At 42.6% G+C, this 22,935-nt stretch overlaps 1 protein-coding gene across 1 annotated transcript; it reads left to right on the top strand.

The window, feature by feature from the left end:
- The first annotated feature begins 224 nt into the window (after positions 1 to 224).
- Positions 225 to 21,682, top strand: LOC134001243 (rootletin-like). Its single transcript, XM_062440810.1, has 23 exons — positions 225 to 279; positions 507 to 619; positions 711 to 913; positions 1,489 to 1,596; positions 2,527 to 2,803; positions 3,453 to 3,731; positions 3,813 to 4,142; positions 4,217 to 4,546; positions 5,629 to 5,931; positions 7,217 to 7,444; positions 8,908 to 9,024; positions 10,579 to 10,905; positions 11,428 to 11,772; positions 12,578 to 12,756; positions 13,273 to 13,489; positions 13,642 to 13,740; positions 14,778 to 14,942; positions 15,411 to 15,758; positions 15,918 to 16,054; positions 17,054 to 17,183; positions 18,144 to 18,317; positions 18,457 to 20,703; positions 21,461 to 21,682. The coding sequence occupies exons 1-23, from the start codon at positions 225 to 227 to the stop codon at positions 21,680 to 21,682; spliced, it is 6,933 nt and encodes a 2,310-aa protein (XP_062296794.1).
- The last annotated feature ends 1,253 nt before the right edge of the window (positions 21,683 to 22,935 follow it).

Genomic DNA, 22,935 nt, shown 5'->3' with positions numbered 1-22,935 from the left:
TCCTTATATGTGTTTGGAGACTTTCCCAATATTCTCTTGGATCTCACGTTTGTATCTCTCATCCTCTCCAGGATCTGTGCGATGATCTGGAGGCTCAGGAGGAGCAGGCTGAGGCCGTGTTGAAGGAAGTGGGTTTGGTTTCCAGTGTGGCCAGTCCTCAGGTGCTGGAGGCGCTGTCGGTGGACTGCAGCAGACTGAGGGAAGCCATCGCCCGCACCAAGGAAATGATCCACCTGAAGAGAGAGGAGCGGGACAAGGGCCTGCTGAAAGTCATCAAAGGTCCGTGGTTGAAGTATTGTGGAGAGAAGTGATGATATATAATGAAGTTTCATTATTGTCTACTGTGATTTTTAACCAATTATTGTGTTTATTTTCTCAATGGCAATCATTTCTATAATAAAATATGGAAGTTTAGCCTACATTTTTGATATATTCTATTCCTGCTGCGTGCTTTGTAATCGTATATTATAATAAACTGTGATTATATGATAATTATTTTTCCCTAGATGAAAAGCAGTCATTTGAGGAATGGTTCCAGGACTTGCAGCTGTCCGTCAACGAGTGTTTTGAGAACCCTGAGAGCAGAACATATGTGGAAATGTTGCTGCAAAGACTCATTGTAAGTGGATGGATGATTGGCGAGGGTAGATACTGTTTATATAGTTTATATAAGCTGGATAGATCCTCACAGTTTCTCTCCTGTGCGTCAGAGTTTCATCAAATCTAAGGATGCAGAGAGACGTTTGGACCAGCTGGGAGGTCAGCTGGAGAGAGGCAGCCAGCAGATTCCTCCTCAGGATCTCTCTGATCTCACCGACTGGCTGAAGGAGCAGCAGGAGGAGGTGGCCACGTTCAAAACGCACTGCCACAACAGGCAGACACAGATGGAGTCGCTCATCAATGACTTGAACAGGTAAATGCTGCTTTTATTCCCTCAACAGTGCAAATAAATATCCATTTATCCATAAAAACATGTAAAAGGTATAAAAATCTGGACTTTTTGTCTAGGAAACTCACACTTTGGAGTGAAATAGTCTTCCCTCAACAATAAGGGAATGCCCCACATACTCTTCGTTTAAAGGACAACTAAAACAATGACTTAAATTTAATCAAAAGTGCGACCACTAACTGGACTTGAGACTAACTGAACATTACTTTTTATTATATTGTTATATCCTGTCTGGATATGGTATCCGTTTGATTGTGTATTGTATTGTGCTGTTTGTGTTGTTTCTTCTATTTATATTTTATCCATTTATTTGTTGTCTCTTCTATTTGTATTCTTTTTATTTATTTACTAGGGACTATGGATGCAAATTAGCAGCTTTGCTATAATCCGGCATGTTTACAGAGATGTTTAAATATCGATGTTCATCAATGTGCATTGTCCCTATCGAAAAAATAATGTATTATTTATTATTATTATAAATGATGACTGTGATTGTAACCACTGACCCTGTTTCTTTATGTCATTTGTTTTTTTTTTAGTTTACAGAAGCAGCACGATAACTTCTGCGAGTGGCTGCAGAGCAAAGAGAAACTGTCCGTGGAATCAGACAAAGTCAAAAATCTCCTGAAAAACCTTCAGGATGAGAGGTGAGCTCTAACATTCATGCAACCAAGATTATTAAAAAGCAGATAAAACCTTTTAAAAGCATAGTAGTGTTGATTAGAGGTGAAGATTAAAACACATTTTAGTAGCTTTTTTTGTGGGAAAGTATGAAATTGGAGATAATATTGTTTGATGTCTAATATATGAAGTATGAAATATTGAGTTATATACTACACAGTACAGCAAGTTTAATGTTTTTACTAGGTGACAATAGAATCCATAAATATACATATATTTCAACAAAAATACAACAAAAAAAGGCAAACAAAACTATATTTAACCTTTGTGTTGTCCTCCCGGGTCAAACTGACCCCGTTTGTTTTGACTGTTCCTTCTTTCCTCCCTTCCTTCCTTCCATCTGTCCTTTCTCCCTCCTTCTCTCTTTCTTTCGTTCCTCTCTTTCCCCCCTACCTTCCTCCCTTCCTTCTTTCCTCTGTCATTCTTTCCTTCCTTCCTTCCTTCCTTCCTTCCTTCCTTCCTTCCTTCCTTCCTTCCTTCCTTCCCTCCTTCCTTCCTTTCCTTCCTCCCTTCTTTCTTTCCTCCATCCCTCCTTCTCTCTTTCTTTCCTCCCCCCTACCTTCCTCCCTTCCTTTCTCCCTCCCTCCCTCGTTCCTTCCTTTCTCCCTCCCTCCCTCGTTCCTTCTTTCCTCCCTCCCTCCCTCCTACCTTCCTTCCTTCCTTTCCTTCCTCTCTCCTTCCTTCGTTCCCTTCCTTCCTTCCTCCCTCCTTTCCTTCCTTTTTCCTCCCTTCCATCCTTCCTTCTTTCCTTCCTTCCTTCCTTCCTTCCTTGACTCAAGGACAACAGGAGGGTTAAACTTCAATGAATAAACTCAAAAAAACCTAGAAAATAAAGCTTATAACTCAACAAACCAAAACTTCATATGCTATTTTTTGTGTCTCTTTCCACCTCCCAGTCAGAGAGTGGAGACCCTCAGCGAGCTGTTAGCAGCAGTACGCAGACAAGGCGTCAGAGCTGACGGTCTCCTGAAGGACGGAGACAACCTGATACAGCGCCACCGAAACCTGGAGGCCAAGCTGCAGAAGCAGGCGGAGGCCCAGGGCGTCACGGAGGAGTTAGAGAAGTTTAATACCCAGGCTGAGAGCACCAGGACCTGGTTCAAAGACCTCCTGCAACCCCTCACCTCCACTGATAGAGACTTCCAACCAGAGGAGAAGAAACACAGAGCACAGGTCAGTGACAAGAGTTTAAACCGGATCTGTTTGACATGAATATGAAGATATTAAAAAGTAATAACTTCTACAGCTTTCGTACTATTTCTTGCATCTGTATGTGCTTTTCTTTATTCCATAATGCAGCTTTATAGATTTCTTTATGAATTAAAATGTACACATTTATAAGCTATTCTGAATAAGGAGGAAACAAATTAATGAGATAAATTCAACCTAGCCAGTCAAATTATTAATTAAATTCAAATTCAAGTTTTATTGGCATGACCGATCAGAAATCTATATTGCCAGAGCAGTAACGAAGAATGACTGAAAATAGATATATAATATGTAAATATCAACAAACATATCAAAATACAATATAGTAAAAGGTTCTCATCTCTAGTAATCTAGTAATCTCTCTCTCTCTAGCCTGTTTAAATACTCTCAGCCTCAATCTCAAATCAATGATCAAAATTCAGTCATAAGTTTTGGACAAGAAAGAATAAAAACTAACCTGCTGCTGGCATGAAATGAAAAATCAGAGTATCACCACAATTATTAGACTTTATCCTCTGGAGGCTGTAAATATCTGACCAAAATTTCATGTCAATTCATATAAGACGTTTCCTTACAAATGCTTTCATATTTATCCCCTTCTTTTTTACACCAGGCCGTCCTGAGCTCCAAACCCGAGGTTGACTCTAAACTGAATGACCTGATAAGACAAAGTGAGAGTCTGTGTGAGCAGGAAGGTCTGGAGGAGAACAGGAAACAGGAAGTTAAACAGTCAGTCAGAGATACAGAGGAGCAGTGGAAGACGGTGATGAAGGCTGCAGAGGAAGCTCTCAACAAGGCGGAGACACGAGAGCTTTTAGACAAAGACCTGGATGCCTTCAAATCCCTGAATGAAAGTGTCCAATCCTGGATTAGAGACCAAGATCAGAACCAAGTGAGTTAGTTGAAGGTTGTGTTTAGTTGTGTTGTAGAGAATCAGGATCAAAGCAAACTTAAAGGATTTCTTCTCTTTTAGGCTACTCTGAGCTCCAAATCTGACGGAGAGTCAAAGCTCCAGGACCTGAAGAGACAATGCCAGAGTCTGTGTGACAACCAGGACCTGGATGAGCAGCGTAGAGCGGAGGTTCAGGAAGCAGTGAGACACACAGAGGAGCAGTGGAAGACGGTGATAAATGCCGCCAAGGAGGCTCTAAACAAGGCGGAGACACAAGCGCTTTTAGACAAAGACCTGGATGCTTTCAAAACCCTGAATGAAAGCGTCCAGTCCTGGATTAGAGACCAGGATCAGAACCTGCAGACTCTTGGTGGTCACATTCAAGCTGAAGAAAAGCTGCAGATTGCACAGGTGAGTTATTTGAAGGTTGTGTTGTAGAGAATCAGGATCAAAGCAAACCTAAAGGGGTATTTCTTTTCTTTTAGGCTACTCTGAGCTCCAAGTCTGACGGAGAGTCAAAGCTCCAGGACCTGAAGGGACGATGCCAGAGTCTGTGTGACAACCAGGACCTGGATGAGCAGCGTAGAGCGGAGGTTCAGGAAGCAGTGAGACACACAGAGGAGCAGTGGAGGACGGTGATGAAGGCTGCAGAGGAAGCTCTCAACAAGGCGGAGACTGAAGCCACCACTGAAGAGGAGTTTGCTGCTTTTAAGAGGCAGAATGAAAGCAGCCAGTCCTGGATCAGAGAGAGGAAGCAGAAGCTGTCGTCTCTTGGTGGTCATGTCCCGTTTGAGGAGAGATTACAGATCGCACAGGTGAGTTTGTTAAAAGTTAGGAAAGACTTCTCTCTTTCTTAGATTCCTTCCTTCCTTCCTCCCTTCCTCTTTTCCTTTCTCCCTCCCTCCCTCCTTCTCTCTTTCTTTCCTCCCTCCTTTCTTCCTTCCTTCCTTCCTTCCTTCCTTCTTCCTCCCTTCCTTCCTTCCTCCCTTCCTCCCTTCCTTCCTTCCTTCCTTGACTCGAGGACAACAGGAGGGTTAAACAAAGTGTCCTACATCATGTTTTATAAACTAATGATCCGCTAGTTTTAACAAGTCACTTGTTAAAACTTTATCGTTGGAGTAAAATCAACGGCAACTTTTGACCTTAAACTGTATTTAACCAGCTTACCTTTAAGTCCTTTAACCTTTGTGTCATCCTCCCGGGTCAAATTGACCCCGTCTGTTTTGACTGTTCCTTCTTTCCTACCTTCCTTCCTTCCGTCTGTCCTTCCTCCCTCTCTCCTTCTCTCTTTCTTCCCTTCCTCTCTCTTTCCTCCCTTCCTTCTTTCCTTCCTCCATCCCCCTTTCTTCCTTCCTTCCTTCCTTCCTTCCTTCCTTCCTTCCTTCCTCCCTCACTCCCTCCTTCTTTCCTTCCCTCCTTCCTTCCTTCCTTTCCTTCTTTCATTCCTTCCTCCCTTCCTCTTTTCCTTTTTCCCTCCTTCCCTCCTTCCTTCTTTCCTCCCTCCCTCCTACCTTCCTTCCTTCTTTCCTCCATCCTTCCTTCCTTCTGTCCTTTCCTCCCTTGCTTCCTCCCTCCTTTCCTTCATTCCTTCCCTCCTTCCTCCCTCCGTCCTTTCCTTCCTTCTTCCTCCCTTCCTTCCTTCGTCCCTCTTTTCCTTCCTTCTTCCTCCCTTCCTTCCTTCCTCCCTCTTTTCCTTCCTTCTTCCTCCCTTCCTTCCTCCTTTCCTTCCTTCTTCCTACCTTCCATCCTTCCTTCCTCCCTCACTTCCTTCCTTCTTCCTCCCTTCCATCCTTCCTTCCTCCCTCACTTCCTTCCTTCTTCCTCTCTTCCTTCCTTGACTCGAGGACAACAGGAGGGTTAAGTGCCTTCATTGTCATTTCCGTGTCTTCACCTTCAGGCTGTAATTACCTCCAAACACGAGGGAGAATCCAAGGTGCTCGACCTGAAGAGACGAGCAGAACGTCTGTACGAGCAGCTGGAGGAAGAGAACAGGAAAGCTGAGGTGGATCAGCTGATAAAAGACACGGAGCAGCAGTGGAAAACAGTCCTGCGGGCGGCCGAGCAGGCGGAGCTCCGAAGTCTTTCAGACGACTTCGAGGATCAGAGTCAAAACACTCGGTCGTGGATCAGAGAGCATCAACATCATCTGATGTCTGTTGGCAGTCAGACACCACCTGAAGAGAGGTGTCACACCGCTGAGGTCTGTTTGAATTCATTGTGATTGATAAGTTGGCTTTAATAAGATATATGACATAGTTAGATTAAAGTGATGTTGGGAACTTTGGGGATCAATAGTGCTCTGAAATGCAAGATGTAACTAAACAAAGTATATATTAAATGCTGCTCGGGACAAACTTAACATATCTGGCTTCACTAGATATTTAGATATAAGAATAGCTGATGTGTTTTTCCCTTTTTTATTCAATCAAACTATTTGTTTTTTTTCCTTGTAGGATCATTACAGCCTCACTTTCCTCCAAATCATTACATTCCTTGTTACTTGTCTTATTCAATTCATTATTTTAAATGAGGTTTTATCACCTAATTTCCCCCAAAATCTATTAATATCTTTAAGGCAGGGCAAGGCAAAGTTGCATAATGTGCTTTACTTTAAAATAAAATATTAAAAAGACTAAACTGAGGTAACATAGGGTTGAGGGAACATAGACACACTCCCCAGTAAAATGTGGTAAAATGTCCATCATTTAATTGCAATAAAATGATGGACATGATAGTCAGAATGTCTGGTAAAAATGTCCCATTTCACGGCACTTAAATGCCTGATGCGATGGTAAAAATGTCCTGTTTAACAGCACTAAAATATCCAACATGATGTTAAAACTGTCTGGTAATAATGTCCCATTTAATTGTGATGAAATGCCAGATGTGATGGTCAAAATATTTGGTATAAAGTCCCTTTTACAAGCGCTAAAATGCCCAACATGTTCAAATATGATTGGCAAAAAGATCCTGTTTTATTGCAATAACATGCTGGACGTGATGGTCAAGATGTCTTGTTTAAACAGTAAAAAATTGGAAACATTAAAACATACAATTTAAAAACAAGAAAACCCAAATATAATAAAAAGAAAACAAAGTACAGAAACATAGAGAGAGACAGAAAATAAAAAGGTAGACTGAAATAGAGCATAAAATAATGATTTGCTTTAAAATTATTAAAAGAACATCGAGTGCAAATGAAGGATTAAAATTTAAAGTGCTTTAAAAGGGCTCAATCATAAGCACAGGAGAAGAGAAGTGTTTTTAACCTGGATTTAAAAATATTTTTTATGTATTTATTTTATTTTCACACTCCTAATCCCTATAAATAAATATATATACATTAATATGTTTGTGCATTTGCCAGTTACTTGTTAAAAACTTTGAATTGCAATCAGCTTTCATTAACATGTGCTTTATAAATGCATTTTAATTGATTATATTAAAAGTTCTGGATCATTAAACTCTCCCATCTTTGTCACCAGTCCGTCTTGAGCTCCAAACCCGACGGCGACTGTAAGGTGAACAACCTGAGGCGGCGAGGTCAGAGTCTGTGTGACCGGCAGGAAGTGGAGGAGAGCAGAAAACTTCAAGTTCAGAAGACGGTCAGAGACACGGAGGAGGAGTGGAGGTCTGTGCTGCACGCTGCTAAAGAGGCGGAGGCTGCGGCACAAGCTCAGATCAGCGAGGAGACGGAGAGGATTCAGCTGGAGGTGAGAGAAGTTGGTGTTAACGGTGTTTATTTTACAGTTGTTATGCTTCATGACTTGTGGCGGGCTTGTCCTTTACCCAATCAGATGGCTCACTTGCAACTTTATACTCAGCGTATAAAGGAACAAAATTGTGGGCTGCAACTTGATTATTTTCTTTGACTAATCTGCTGTTTTTTTTTGTTTTTTTTAAATGAATCAATTCCTCATTTTGTCTCTAAAATGTGAAATAGTGTAAAATGCCTGTTAATATTTTCCACAGACTCAGCATGCCATCACAGGGGGAAAAGAAATCCTCACATTTCAGAAGATGGAATCAGCAAATGTTTGTTTATTTTGATTTAAAAATCATAATGAATAGATTATTTGATTGTCAGAATAGTTTAATATATTTAATTTTGTCCATCAGCTCATCATTGCAGCTTTGCTTCAGTGCTTCAGTGAACGCAATAAGAACAGATGCTGTAAAAAACAACAACAACAACAAAGCGCTAGTAGTATTAAATAGGGAGAGCAATGGAAGGGAGATAGAAAAATGTACTAATGTGTAAATATTGTGATAATACCTGCAATGATAAAGAGTGAGTTAAGGCAACTTGTAATATAATTAACCCTCCTGTTGTCCTCAGGTCAAGGAAGGACAGGATGAAGGAAGGAAGGAAAGGAAAGGAGTAAGGAGGGAGGGAGGAAGGAAGGAAGGAAGGAAGGAAGGAAAGGAGGGAGGAAGGAAAGGAGGAAGGAAGGAAGGAAAGGAGGGAGGGAGGAAAAGAGGAAGGAAGGAAAAGAGGAAGGAAGTAAGGAGAGAAGCAAGGGAGGAAGGAAAGGAGGAAGGAAGGAAGGCAGGAAGGAAGGAAAGGAGTAAGGAGGGAGGGAAGAGGAAAAGGAGGAAGGAAGGAGAGAAGTAAGGGAGGAAGGGAAGGATTAAGGAGGAAGGAAGGAAGGAAGGAAGGAAGGAAGGAAGGAAGGAAGGAAGGAAGGAAGGAAAGGAGTAAGGAGGGAGAGAGGAAAGAAGGAAGGATGGAAGGAAGGAAGGAAGGAGTAAGGAGGGAGGGAGGAAAGAAAGGAGGAAGGAAGGAAGGAAGGAAAGGAGTAAGGAGGGAGGGAGGAAGAAAAGGAGAGAAGGAAGGCAGGAAGGAAAGGAGGAAGGAAGGAAGAAAGGAAGGAAGGAGGCAGGAAGGAGGGGAAAAACAAAGGAAAAATTAAAGAGAGAGGAAGGAAGGAAAGAAGGAACAGTCAAAAGAGATGAGGTCAATTTGACCTGGGAGGACGACAGGAGGGTTAATAAAAAAATAAATAGCTTGTTTGATTTGTAAATCACATGTTGATCATGTCAGTGTCTTAAAAAACAACTGAATTCCTCTTAAAGTGACACATGAACATGAGCAAATCAGAAAAGCCCCTCACTTGGTTTTCATTGACCCATTTTTAACCAACTAATTATGTGGTTTTCTTTTTCTTTTTTTTAGCTGAGAGAATTTGACACCTGTTACCAAGACACCGGCCACTGGCTCACGGACCTGGAAGGACGACTGGAGTCACTGAGCAATCAAACCAAAGCTGAGGAGAGACTGCACACAGCACAGGTGAGCCTACAGATCAGGTGGTCGTGTTTTAGCGAGGAATGACATCATTTGGTAGAAGAAGAAGCTTTGGTAAAAAAAGCTTCTAATGATTTGGTCACCAATCCAGCTTTCAGTAAGAGCTGTATTTGTTGTATCTTTAGTTCATAGACACAGGAATGCATTTAACCCTTTGTAGATCTGCTCAACTACTAATGATATCTGGTCAAAAACTAAATCTATTGAACCCATTTAACTTTTTTGGGCAATCATTACCACTTGTATGAGGTATGTAATGCACATACAGACCATCAGATTGTGTTTTGGTTGCTATAGATACAGGTTGTTCTATGGTTGCTATAGATACAGGTTGTTCTATGGTTGCTATAGATACAGGTTGTTCTATGCTTGCTATAGATACAGGTTGTTCTATGGTTGCTATAGATACAGGTTGTTCTATGCTTGCTATAGATACAGGTTGTTCTATGGTTGCTATAGATACAGGTTGTTCTATGGTTGCTATAGATACAGGTTGTTCTATGGTTGCTATAGATACAGGTTGTTCTATGGTTGCTATAGATACAGGTTGTGCTTTAGTGTATAAAGGAAGAATAACACAAATCACTGCTGACATCAGAGATCCTGCTGGAGACATTTTTGAAGTTGAGTTTCATTTTTTTATCTTGTACATGAACAGAATAAATCTCTAACATGTTTTGAACAAATGAGATCTGAATGAGGTCTGTAGGTCTGTAAAACATCAGATTTAGGGTCAATGAAGAAACAATTACATATTTTATGTTGTTAAGGCCTCAGAGATATTCTTTAAATAGTACTTTAATACTTTAATGCTTTCTTGGTGTGACCTACAAAGGATGAAGTATTGTTACAGTTAAAAGCATACACATATAATTTAATATATAACAGATAATAGTTTGTTTGAATGTTTAAAAGTGGTTGCTCATTATGTCCACAAGGTGGCAGTCATGTGTGTTTGCACTCAGTAAAAAACAGTAAGGAGAAGAAGTTTTTTTTTTTTAGAAGAAGAAGAAAATAGTCACACTCACAGAAGAAAACAATGGAAGTAATGATGCAAACAAAGCAATGCTGTATGTTTTTTCATGTGCAGATGTTCAGTAAACAAGAGAAAACGAAGAAGTGATGCTTCCTGTCATTGTTTTCATAGAAGTTACAGCTAAATCCTCACAGTATTAGCCTGGTTTAGCTCATTAAATGTACTTAGTGTTGGCAAAGTTAAAGACAGCTGGTGAACATATTGGAGCATTTATCAGCTAATAACCCAAATATTTTGCTGGTGGAGACCAAACCAGTGCTAAAAGAAGAGTGGATTTTAGGCTTTAATTTATCAGGTGGACACAAATACAGCTTCAAATGTATAGTAATGTAGATGTGTGTGTGCTGGATATTTAAATAATGCATCACTTGTGGACTAATGGGTTAGTGTTTTTTAGTCAGTCATATGTTATACTGACCTGAGCATGTAGGTTTGTGCCCCAGCCAAACAATAATACACACCTGCAGGAGCTTGTATGTGACTTATCATTATTTTGTCTCCAGGCCATCACGAGCTGCAAGACGGAGGGAGACTCTAAGCTCCAGCAGCTGAAGAGCCGAGGCCAGAGTTTGTGCTCTCAGGACCTCGAAGAACAAAAGAAACAAGAGCTGCAGCAGACCGCCAACGACGCTGAGGACAAGTGGATGAGAGTCCTGCAGGATGCTAAAAAGGCTCTGGATCAGGCGGAGAAGCGCTGTGCTCTGGATACTCAGGTGATGGTCTATGAAGTCCTGAAAGAGAAGAGCAGATCCTGGCTGGAAGAGAGGCAGCAACGCATCGTCTCACTGGAGAACCAGGCGGATCATGAACAGATAATAAACTCTGCACAGGTCAGTTTGAACATTAAAGGGTTGATTTAATGTTAAAATATCGTAACACATACACACCTGAGCTTGAACATTGAGTTTAATTTGACAGACAAGATCAAGTGTTTAAGTATAAAATCTTACATTCTCTCTTATTTTTACTCTTCCACAGTCATATTTTATTTTCTCAATCTCTTTACAGCTGAAATAATTTAGTTAATTTATCTGTTAGTTGATTTACAGAAAATCTGCAAGTATTTTAATAATTGAATAATCTTTAAAGTCATTTTTACAAACAATGAAAATCAAACATTTTCTATTTGCGGCTCCTGAATTAGGAGGATTTAATGTTCCTCTTTGTCATATGTGATAGTAAATTCATCATTTTGGATTTTTGAGAGCTACTGATGTGAGAAAGCAAACTATTTGAAGACATCAACTTGGACAATATTCTTTTTATAATGGATTTTTTTGATAGTGAAATGCTGTGTAACTTCATAATAAATAAAAACAAAGCGATAACTTCTATTTTTGTTTTCCCCTCAGACCATCCTGAGCTCCAAACCCGAGGGAGACTCACAGTTGAGCAACCTGAGAAGACAATACCAGACTATGTGTGAGCGAGACGACCTGGTAGAGAGCACGAGACGGGAAGCTGAGCGGACGATAAACGACTCAGAGGAGCAGTGGAGGACGATCCTGCAGAGAGCTGAGAACGTTCTGAAAAAAGCTGAAGTCCAATACTTGCTCTCCAGGGAGCTGGAAGCCTTCCATGGCCAAGTAAGGAGCACCAAAAGCTGGGTGGAAGTGCTGCAGAAACAGGCCAAGTCCAAGGAGAGTGGCACTCATGGCAGCCAGACTCAGATAGAGGACAGACTGAACACATCACAGGTAAAACATAGAAGAAGAGCTTTTATTCTAAAATGATTCATTGGTCACTGCTTTGAAATACAGCTTGGTACAATAGTGAAATGTTATGATGTTGCACGTTATGAAGTAAAATAGTGTCAATAACCCTCCTGTTGTCCTCGAGTCAAGGAAGGAAGGGAGGAAGAAGGAAAGAAAGGAGGGAGGAAGGAAGGAAGGAAGGAATGAAGGGAGGGAAGGAGGAAGGAAAGGAGGGAGGAAGGAAGGAAATAGGAAGGAAAGGAGGTAGGAAGGGAGGAAAGGAGGGAGGAAAGAAGGAAAAGGAAGGAAAGGAGGAAGAATGAAGGAAAGGAGGAATGAAGGAAAGGAGGGAGGAAGGAAGACAGAAGGAAAGGAGGGAGGGAAGAAGGAAGGAAAGAAGGGAGGGAGGAAAGAAGGGAGGGTGGGAGGGAGAAGGGAAGGTGGGAGGGGGAAGGGAGGAAAGAAGGACAGGGGAAAGAAGGAAGGAAGGGAGGAAGGTAGTGTGGAGGAAAGAGAGAAGGAGGGAGGAAAAAAGGAAGGGAGGGAGGGAAGGAAGGAAAGAAGGAAGGGAGGAAAGAAAGAGAGAAGGAGGGAGGGAGGAAAGACAGACGGAAGGAAGGAAGGGAGGAAAGAAGGAACAGTCAAAACAGACAGGGTCTATTTAACCCGGGAGGACGACACAAAGGTTAATTATATTTGAGAAAGAAAGACCTTTTTGCCTTTCACCATTACAGATACATAAGCCCTGATTTTTAAAGCAATAAACATGTATAAATATTTAAAAAGCTGTGTATGGTTTCGTCCTCAGGCCATCTTGAGCTCTAAGTCGAAGGGTGAGACTGAAATGTTGGAGCTGAAGAGACGAGCGCAGAGTCTGTGTGACCACAAGGAGCTGGAGGAGGACAGGAGGCGAGAGGTTCAGGAGACGGTTAAAGACACGGAGGAGCAGTGGAGGACGATCCTGCAGGCTGCTGACGACACACGCAGGTATATAGGAGGCTGGGACCCTGAAGCTCGCTATTAGTGTCCTTAAATCACAGTATTTAGGTTTAACAGCTATTTAAAGTATAATATTTGTAATATTAATAAATCAAACCATAAAGAATGACACCAGAAGAAGTTTTCCTGATAGATAATATTTTAGTTTTTTAGCTACAAGACTACCTGAATGTTTTGTTCATTGTGACCATAAAAATTAGGAGATTTTACCAACATGGAGCCAGGTTTTAGATCTCAGCTATACCCAGCAGCACTTACCATGAATGAAAAGCCAGTGTAGCAGTGCATTAAGATACGGAAGCATTAATGGCAGCTACATTCTTGCGCTGAAAAACACTGAAGAGCATAAATCAATTATCTTTCTCCCTCAAAAGTTTGGATTTCCATGATTCTAGTAACTGGTAAACCCACATGCAACTTTAAAAAGCTCTTTACAGGAACTTACAGATACTAGACATTATCACAGACCTAATTTCTAACATTGTATCTTCTGGTATCTATCAGGCAGTTGGAGGGGGTCTTGGAGCGTCTGGTGTCGTGTCGCAGCCAGCGCAGCCATGCTGAGGCCCGTCTGGCTGAGCTCCAGAAGCAGACGTCCAACCTGCCGCATGTTTTCTCCTGGCCGGGTCTCGGGGAGCGGAGGCAAGCCATGGAACAAGCCCGGACCCTGCTGGACCGGTGCACAGCGCTGGCCCCCGTCCTGTCAGACCTCCACAAACAGGTAGAGCCTGAACTGGACACGATGATCAACTATCTGATATCCTGCATTTTTTGTACAGTTTGAATAAAGCCAAGAATGTGTGAATAAAACTGAACGAGGAAAATGTTATTATAGTAAAACATCTCCACTGTATTCCACCTGTCCTCCTTCAGGCTACACAGCTGTTTGAGATCACACAGGACCCCAGCTGGTCCGATCCCTCCTGGAGAACTACGGAGGAGTCGATCCCTGCTCTGCTCAAAGACTTAACTGTGAGTTCATCACTCTCTATGGACGAGATACACTGATAAAATGATGCTGTTTATGCTTTATAATTCACTTGTTTTGCCTAAAAAAATTGCAAACATTTTTGTAAATCATATAAAAAGCAGAAACAGATGAGATTTCTGTTTTTAGCACAACATCCAGGAACACATTTTCAACCAAGATACAACAACTGGCTTTTTCACTACTTCATTTAACCCTCCTGTCGTTATCCCGGGTAAAATTGACCCCGTCTGTTTTGACTGTTTCTTCTTTCCTCCGTCCTTCCTACCTTTCCTTCCTACTTTCCTTCCTTCTTCCTTCCTTCCTCCCTACTTTCCTTCCTTCTTCCTTCGTTCCTTCTTTCCTCCCTTCCTCCTTTCCTCCCTCTCTTCCTTCCTTCCTCCCTCCCTTCCTTCTTTCCTCCCTTCCTTCCTTCCTTCTTTCCTCCCTTCCTTCCTCATTCCTTCCTTCCTTCTTTCCTCCCTTCCTTCTTTCCTCGCTTCCTTCCTTCCTTCCTTCCTCCCTTCCTTCTCTCCTTACTTCCTTCCTCTTTTCCTCCCTCCCTCCCTCCTTACTCCTTTCCTTCCTTCCTTCCTTCCTTGACTCGAGGACAACAGGAGGGTTACATGAACTTTCTACCTCTCCTCCCACCTGAGCACTGAGCACTCTGTGCTTGTCACTAAAATACCACACAGAGAGTTTCAAAGTTAGGAAGATACCAAACAGTTACAGCGCTGCCTCTTCTAGTCATTGGGCCTCCACGAAAAAATGGCCCAGTGTGTAGATGTAAATATGTCTAAATAAGACTCAGTTAACTTCACAATGTGTCAGTCAGCATAGAAAAGGTGTCTTACATCTTTTACACTCTATTATTGGTGGACCCGTTTATTAATAAATGCTGCACACTGTAATGTTACATACAATCATGCAGCTCTTGTCTTCCATATAAAAGCTAACACAGTATTATTCAGCATGACCAACTCTCCTCTGTTTCCCTTCAAAAATTATCTCTATGTGTAAAAGTATCTACTTCTGTCACCAGGAGGCGATTCCTAACCTGGAGGACGGCATCCTGACGGAGAGGCTGTTCACCCAGCTGGTGGAGCAGCATGAAGCAGCACAGGACTGGTTGAGGGAGCAGGTTAAAGGCCTGGGAGCTCCTCCATCAGATAGACAGGGTCTGCACAGTGCTGTCAACACTCTGAAGGTCAGATGATAAAAAACACAAACACAGCCAGTAGCATTAGTTTTATCTCTGTGAACATTTTTGTTGCATTGCATCAAACTGAGGAAAATCTAGTTTACAGACATGAATGTTTACATTTTTTGAGCACTCAACAAAAATATTCCTAACATGCTGAAAAAGTTGTACTATACTTGAGTGAGACATAATATAGACTACTTTGACAACCTGAAAAATTAAAAAAACATGTTATTAAATGATAAAGAGTAGAGAAGTGGTGTGAAATAAAGATGTAAATATTTTGTTCTCATTTCCTCTTTGTCCTAAACAGTCCATAATGCACCTGTTAATTCCTCTTATCATGGACATATCTGAGGCTAACTAATGCTTCCAAGTCTTTGATTGAGCCGGCAGCTCTCTCTAATGATGTAAAACACTGCTGACTCTGCATTGTATTAATCTGGTTCTCCTCCTCCTCCCTGCTGGTGCCAGGCTTTACTTCAAACAGTGGACAGGGAGCAGAGGGAGATGAAGGATCTGGACGCAGCCAGAGACAGTTTGCTGAGCCTCTGCACCCCCGGAGGTCAGGATGCTCTGACCCTGGAAGTCAGCCACCTGCATGATCTCTGTGACACCTCAGAGAAAGAGGTGAGGGAGCGTCTGACGGCCTGCGAGGCCCAACTGGAGGAGCTGGACAAGCAGTTGGCCAAGAGGGCCGAGGGACTGAAGGAGAGAGCTGCAGCCCTGCAGTGGGAGCTCCGCTCTCTGGATCAGGCGCTCAGTTACAGCGAACATCAGAACAACATCACTCAGCTGCAGCAGCACTGGCACAGCCTTCAGGTTATTATACTGCTTTATTTATCCAAGCACACAATCTGATGTAACTGCACCACTGAAATAACTACTTGGGGGTGAATAATAGAGTTGGTAGCTAACAGATGAGACTGTGCAAATATCACTAAGTTAATTATGTGATGTTCTTGCTCCCGTCTGTTTAAGAACTGTGAGAAGTCTCTGGAAGGTTTGGGTGTGAAAGTTCATGAGCTGCACAAGGAAGTGAAGTCTGCACCAGCCGCCAACGAGCTGCCAACAGAAATAATCAGTGTGGTGGATTCTTTATGCCAGCAACATGACAGGTAACATGGAGGAATGATGATATGCCCTCATTGTGGCAATAGAGCTGTCATAAATAAATAATGAAGAAAGCAAAAAAACAGGTGATTAAATTGAACTCTGATAAGACAGATGGACTATTTTTAACAATCTTATTTATTTGATTCCCATTATATTCCCGATATTGTCCAATATAAACCTGATACACACACATGCATGCAGCTACATCTGCCCACTTCACCATTAGAGCTTTTTAACCTGTAACATAACCCCCTTGAGCAGATTTAACATGACAAATTCTCAGCTGGCATTCCTCTATTTCAATTTAGCTTCCAGGGAGGAAGGAAGGGAGGAAGAAGGAAGGAAAGGAGGGAGGGAGGGGAGGGAGGGAGGGAGGGAGGGAGGGAGGGAGGGAGGAAGGAAGGAAGGAAAGGAGGAAGGGAGGGAGAAAGGAAGGAAAGGAGAAAGGAAGGAAGGAAAGGAGGGAGGGAGGAAGGAAGGAAGGAAGGGAGGAAGAAGGAAGGAAAGGAGGGAGGAAGGAAGGAGGGAGGGAGGTAGGAAGGAAGGGAGGAAGGAAGGAAAGAAGGACAGAGGAAAGAAGGAAGGTAATGGGAAGGAAAGAAAGAGATGGAGGGATGGAGGAAAGAAGGAAGGGAGGAAGGAAGGATGGAAGGAAAGAAGGAGGGAGGGAGGAAGGACAGAAGGAAGGAATAAAGGGGATGGAGGAAGGAAAGAAGGAAGGAAGGAAGGAAGAAAGGAAAGAGAGAGGAAGGAAAGAAAGATAGAAGGAGGGAGGAAGGAAGGACAGACGGAAGGAGGGAAGGGAGGAAAGAAGGAACAGTCAAAACAGACGGGGTCAATTTGACCCGGGAGGACGACAGGAGGGTTAAAACATCTAAAGAATAATACATCTTATCTGATGCCTATAGTTTCATGATCTAAGCAATATGAATATTTCTATTATTAGTTCATGTGCTGATGTGTTTACAATAAATGTATTTATTATATGTTTATGTTTACAGTCTGAAGTCCAGGCTGAGTGAGCGTCAGAGTACCTGCTCTACAAACACAGTCAGCTGTCTGACGGACTCTCTGCAAGCCCTGCAGCAGTGGAACAAGAGCAAGCCATCAGAGTCCATTTCTTCTGTGCAGGTTTCTGTCTTTTAATGTACTTTAATTTATGTTCAGTGTAAATAAGTTTTGGTTTTAAGAAGGCTTTCTCTTACCTTTTTCATCCTGTATAGCTTTTCTTCTTCTGTTACGTTAAGTGTTGACTTCAGGGGCATCTTGGTGAGAGATGTTGGATATATGAAGAGTGTCATTCAGTCTCTCCATGCACACATTTTTAACCCTCCTGTCGTCTTCCCGGGTCAAATTGACCCTGTCTGTTTTGACTGTTCCTTCTTTCCTCCCTCCCTTCCTTCTGTCCTTCCTTCCTCCTTTCCTTCCTCCATCCCCCTTTCTTCCTTCTTTCTGTCCTTCCTTCCTCCCTCCCTCCTTCTTTCATTCCCTCCTTCCTTCCTTCCTTCTTTCCTTCCTCCCTCCCTCCCTCCTTCTCTTTCTTTCCTGCCCCATATCTTCCTCCCTTCCTTCTTCCCTCTGTCCTTCTTTCCTTCCTTCCTCCCTTTCTCTTTTCCTTTCTCCCTCTTATCTTCCTTCCTTCTTTCCTCCCTCCCTCCTACCTTCCTCCCTTCCTTCTTCCCTCCCTCCTTTCCTTCCTTCCTTCCTTCCCTCCTTTCCTCCCTTCCACCCTCCCTTCTTCCCTCCTTTCCTTCCTTCTTCCTCCCTTCCTTCTTCCTTCCTTCCTTCCTCCTTTCCTTCCTTCCTTCCTTCCTTCCTCGACCAGAGGACAACAGGAGGGTTAATGCCATCCTAAACTAATTAAGCTGTCAGAAATATTCAGTAATTGAAAAAAAAGAATCCAACAGAAGTTCTCCACTGAAAGAAGATTTGCGGATTTGAGTTTAGGGATTTGTGCTGTAACATTTTTAACACTGTGGAGCAATTCAGTGGGTTTTTTATGCTAATTTGGCAATGTGTGATCCATTTGCACGTAATATTTTGTCACTACAAAAACATCTCACATCAACGTCTCTTTCCTCGTGGTGTCAGGTGACAATAGACGAAGGTGAAAAGTTGCAGGCTGTCCTGCAGGAGGCGCTTTCTCACCAGCAGTTTCTAACAGACTGTGTGACACCGCACCTGTTTGACAAACTGGTGAAAGATGGTTCAGAAACTCTCAGAGAAGCAGACATGCAGAAGACTTCTCTCAGCAACCACTTAAAGGTATTTTTTATTAAATGTATTTGGAAATTAATGCATCACATATCTTATGCAGTATATTAAATATTGCATGTTGTTTTAAGGAACAGTTAAGAAATTGCTATTACACCTCTGTACTAAAAGTTTTATCCTTCTATTAAAGGAACTTGATGAAAGGGGGAAACAAAAACTCCCTGACATTCAGTCCTCCGATGTCGTTCGTGGCAATCTAGAGGAGGTGAAGACATCTGTGGTGGCACCTCCACGAAAAAACAAGCGCTCACCTGAGAAGAAATGTCAACCACAGCAAAACATTCCCATAACAGACCAATATAGTTCGTTTGAGGATGAATCAGCAGTTTCGGCGGACTCCGTGCAAGCTGAGGCTAAAACATTAAAGCCTGCAGGGACAGAAGATATAAAAAGTACCGGTGCTGAACAAATCGAAATTGAGCCGCGTCCAGCTCAAGAATCTATTGCAACACAAAGTTATGACTACCCAGAATTTGGACAACGGCAACCTGAAACTGCTGTTGTGGAACAAAGTAAGATTCAACCACCCAAGAGAAAGTCAAAGAGTACAGAACTTCCTCCTAAACCTGCTGACACCGAGGCACCACAGACAAAAGAGGAAGTTGAAGGTCTTAGTTTCAACGATGAAAATAAAAGTGTTGTTACGAAAGAAACAAAGCTCGTACCAACCAGAAGAAAGTCAAAGAATAATGGCGTTTCAACACCGTCAAAGCCAGTTGTTATCCATGATACAGCTACTGATGTGGAGTCTTCAAGTCCAGATGTGGTTACAGGATCGACTGAAATTACTATTGAACAAAAAGGTAAACTTTCACCACCCAAAAGGGCATCAAAGGGCCAGAAGACTTCACCCGAACTTGCAACCAAGGAGGCAACAAAGACCATGAAAGAGCCTGACAGTGGGAAAGCTTCTCCAACTACACAGGTAGTACCAGAAGTAACTGAAGCTGTTATTGTGGCAGAAAGAAAGCCCTCGCCAACCAAAAGAAAATCAAAGAGTGTAAAAGCTTCTCCTGAAATTTCTAAAAAAGAGCCGACAGAAACAAAGCAAGAACCTGACAGTCAGATGTCTTCTTCAACTGTAGATGTGGTCACAAAAACTGCTGAAATCACTGTTGTGGAAAAAGGTAAAATCTCACCAACCAAAAGAAAGTCGAAGGATTTGAAACCTTCTCCAGAGCTTGCTACCAAAGAGTCAACAGAGGTCCTCAAAGAGCCAGACAGTCAGAAGTCTTCTGATTCAAAAGAGCAAACTGAAAAAGCTGTTTCGGAAGTAACAAAGCTGATACCGACCAGGAGGAAGTCAAAAGGTCCCGAGGCGGCGGTCTCTGCCCTTAGTGGAGCCACTGATTTGGAGCCTAAGGAATTTAAGAAAGAGCCTGAAAGTGAGAAACCCTCTTCACCTGCCCAGGTAGTCACAGAATCTGCTATTGTGGAAGAAGGAAAGCTCTCGCCAACCAAAAGAAAATCAAAAAGTCCAAAGGCTTCCCCAAAACTTTCTTCCAAGGGGAAAGTTTCACCTGCAAAAATAAGATCTGACAGTCAAACTACGGTAGAAGGCATCAGTCCGATATGTGAGAAGAGTACTGTTAAAGCTAGTGGCATTGAAGTTATTCAGGAGCATCCAGAAAAGAAAGTGGTCACAGTCATTCTAGATACATCAGAGGTTTCTTTACAGACAGCAGGTACCCCTCCACAGAAGATTAGAGACACTATTAATGTTAAGACCCCTGGATTGGTAGAGGAAAGTGCCACATTCGTGCAACCAATCGATACTCGTCGTACTCCATCTCCCCATGCTGAAACTTTGGAGTCTAAACCTAAAGAAAGATCCAAAGAAGCCCCAGAACAACCCACCGCCCAGAATACAAGGAGTCGCTCATGCACAGTGCCTCAAACACAACCACTGACTGACATTCAGTATGGAGCAAATTACACCGAGAATTTATGGAGCAACACAACTGAGATGCAGAAGAGATATCTGGTCCTAGATATGCCTGGCATGGGATTTACCCAGACGCAAGAGAGTACGCCTTATCAGCTACAGACGGAAAATGTGGCTGAAAAAGACTCCACTCAACCAACCTCGTTTGGTTTAGTAGCAGTGCAGCCACATGAAGAAGAGACATTTACAGAAATAAGCTTATCTGAACAGACAAATATCCCCTTCACCCCGATTCCAAAGGAGTCAAGAATAGATGCAGTTCAAACAGTGTCTGGAAACCAATATATGACTACTGCTGATGCCAAGCCAAAGGAGCCTGAGAGTCAGAAAGAGGAACAGGAAAAAGTGGTCAAACTACAAGATGTTCCTCTACCAATGGCTACAGCGACCGCCACTGAAGAAGAGAGGCTTCAGGGTGTGGATTCATCACAGGTGAGACACAAGGGGAACCTTCTTTAATTATTGTTTTTGTAGTGACTAAGCCCTGCACTTTAGCTGCTGCTGGCTGCTAATTGTTTAGACCATAGACTGTATATAAGAAATGGACGTACCATCCATGACGTCACCCATTGGTTTGTGGACTGCTGCTCAGAGGCCAATAGTATCGGATCTGGGCAGCGCCATCTTGAAAATTTCAGGTGCATGCTGGGAAAAATAAAAAAACAAATGTTCTACTTATATGGGCATCAGGAGGAGCAAGAGCCCTAATGCATACCCTGCTTTATCGTCAAATATAAAATCAGTGAGGCCAAAATGTCCCAAATGAACATCATACTGCATTAAAGAAGGCTTTAAACTAGTGATTGAGACCATAAACACATTTTGAAAACGTTTACTGAGGTTAAAAATCAAGTGAGAAGTTGGTGAATTCTCCATTGACTTGTATAGAGACGGAAGTCCCTTTGACACCAAAATGGTCGCCCCCTGGTGGCCTTTTGATAGAATGCAGTTTTAAGTTACTTCCGCATTGGCCTCATTTCAGAGGACCGGAACTCCCCGCCTGGTTAAATGGCATGATCTTAAACATTAACTCATATCATTGCCTTATACATTATAGCTTGGTTCACCTTTTGGAAATAAATTATAATTAAAAGCAGATGGATTTGTTGCACAGGGTTCAACAGCACAATATGCATATGCAGCCAGATTTTTTTCTTGTATTAATGCTGCTGATTTGTGTTCACAATAGGAGCTGGTGTGCAGTGCTGATGAGCAATCACTGGAAAACGAAGATGCAGCAGAGACAAGCGGTTTGCAGACTGAGGAAGACATTTCTGACATACCAGACTCTCAGATGACCGACATCTTCGTAGAGATACAGATGCTCGCAGGGACAGGACCCAACAGTCATCTCATCGAGGTAGCGACTTCTGATACTACAGACACAATTAGAAATGGTCACGCCTTATAATTAGAGAGGGGCTTGTGTTAGAACTATTATATGAGATGTGCACGATGAGCATTTATTTCACTCGTTGCTGGTTTGGATCCTGTCTCCACTGTATATTAACTAGGAGTTTGGTTACATATAGGGGTGTTGGGAAGGGGATGGGGGAGATGTGATATTGTGTAAATATGGGGATAACAATGCATATTTAAATAATAGTATTGCACTCGGTCAGTTTCATGAAAGGATTGTGCCCCTAATATTAGCAAATACACAGTTGGAAAAAGTTGTGAGTCTAATCCTGTTGATTGGACCCTATGAACTATGTTTCTGTGTATTCATTGTCAAAATTTTAGATACATTAGGAGGACAAACAAAATACAACTTAACCCCTTAAAAAGGAAAGAAAAGAGGGAGGGAGGAAAGGAGGGATGGAGGGAGGAAGGAAAGGAGGGAAGAAGTAAAGGAAAGGAGGGAGGGAGGAAGAAGGAAGGAAAGGAGGGAGGAAGGAAGACGGAAGGAAAGGAGGGAGGAAGAAGGAAAGAAAGGAGGAAGGGAGGAAGAAGGAAGGAAAGGAAGGTAGGAGGGAGGGAGGAAAGCAGGAAGGAGGGAGGGTGGGAGGGAGAAAGGAAAAGAGGAAGGGAGGAAGGAGGGAAAGAAGGACAGGGGAAGGGAGGGAGGTAGGGGGGAGGAAAGAAAGAGAAGGAGGGAGGGAGGAAAGAAGGAAGGGAGGAAGGAAAGGAAGGATGGACAGAAGGAAGGAAGAAAGGGGGATGGAGGAAGGAAAGAAGGACGGGAGGAAAGAGAGAGGAAAGAAAGAAAGAGAGAAGCAGGGAGGGAGGAAGGACAGAAGGGAGGAAGGGAGGAAAGAAGGAACAGTCAAAACAGACGGGGTCAATTTGACCCGGGAGGACAACACGAAGGTTAATTAAGTTTCTTACGACTCTTCTCTTCTCAACTCTTCCTCCAGGGTAAACCACTCGAGGATTCTCCAGAGGCTCTGACAACATCCACAAAAGATCTGGATGATCAACTTAGCAGACTGTTCTCTAAAGTCCTGAGCTGCAAGAATCGCCCAGTGGAGCTCAAACCAAAGGCAATGGCCCGGCAGGTGGAGGAGGCTCAGGTGAGACTCCAAATAATATACAGCATAAAAAATCATTTATTGTTGCTGCTGGATTTGTAGATACTGATGTAGTTGGATTGCATGTTGACAAAACTTTGGTAGTAATGCCAAAGTGCCTCCTGAATTAAGCATCTTTAATGCTCATCAGTAC

This window comes from Scomber scombrus, chromosome 19 (genome assembly GCF_963691925.1).
Source record: "Scomber scombrus chromosome 19, fScoSco1.1, whole genome shotgun sequence".
NCBI classification, from domain to species: Eukaryota; Metazoa; Chordata; class Actinopteri; order Scombriformes; family Scombridae; genus Scomber; species Scomber scombrus.
This window is presented reverse-complemented; position numbering and strand designations above follow the sequence as displayed.

Excerpts from the sequence above, each read along its gene's own strand:
- LOC134001243 (XM_062440810.1), top strand. The coding sequence starts at position 225 with ATGATCCACCTGAAGAGAGAGGAGCGGGACAAGGGCCTGCTGAAAGTC. Across the intron at positions 5,932-7,216 it reads AGAGGTGTCACACCGCTGAG|TCCGTCTTGAGCTCCAAACC; the intron begins GTCTGTTTGAAT and ends CTTTGTCACCAG. Across the intron at positions 13,741-14,777 it reads CTCTGCTCAAAGACTTAACT|GAGGCGATTCCTAACCTGGA; the intron begins GTGAGTTCATCA and ends TTCTGTCACCAG.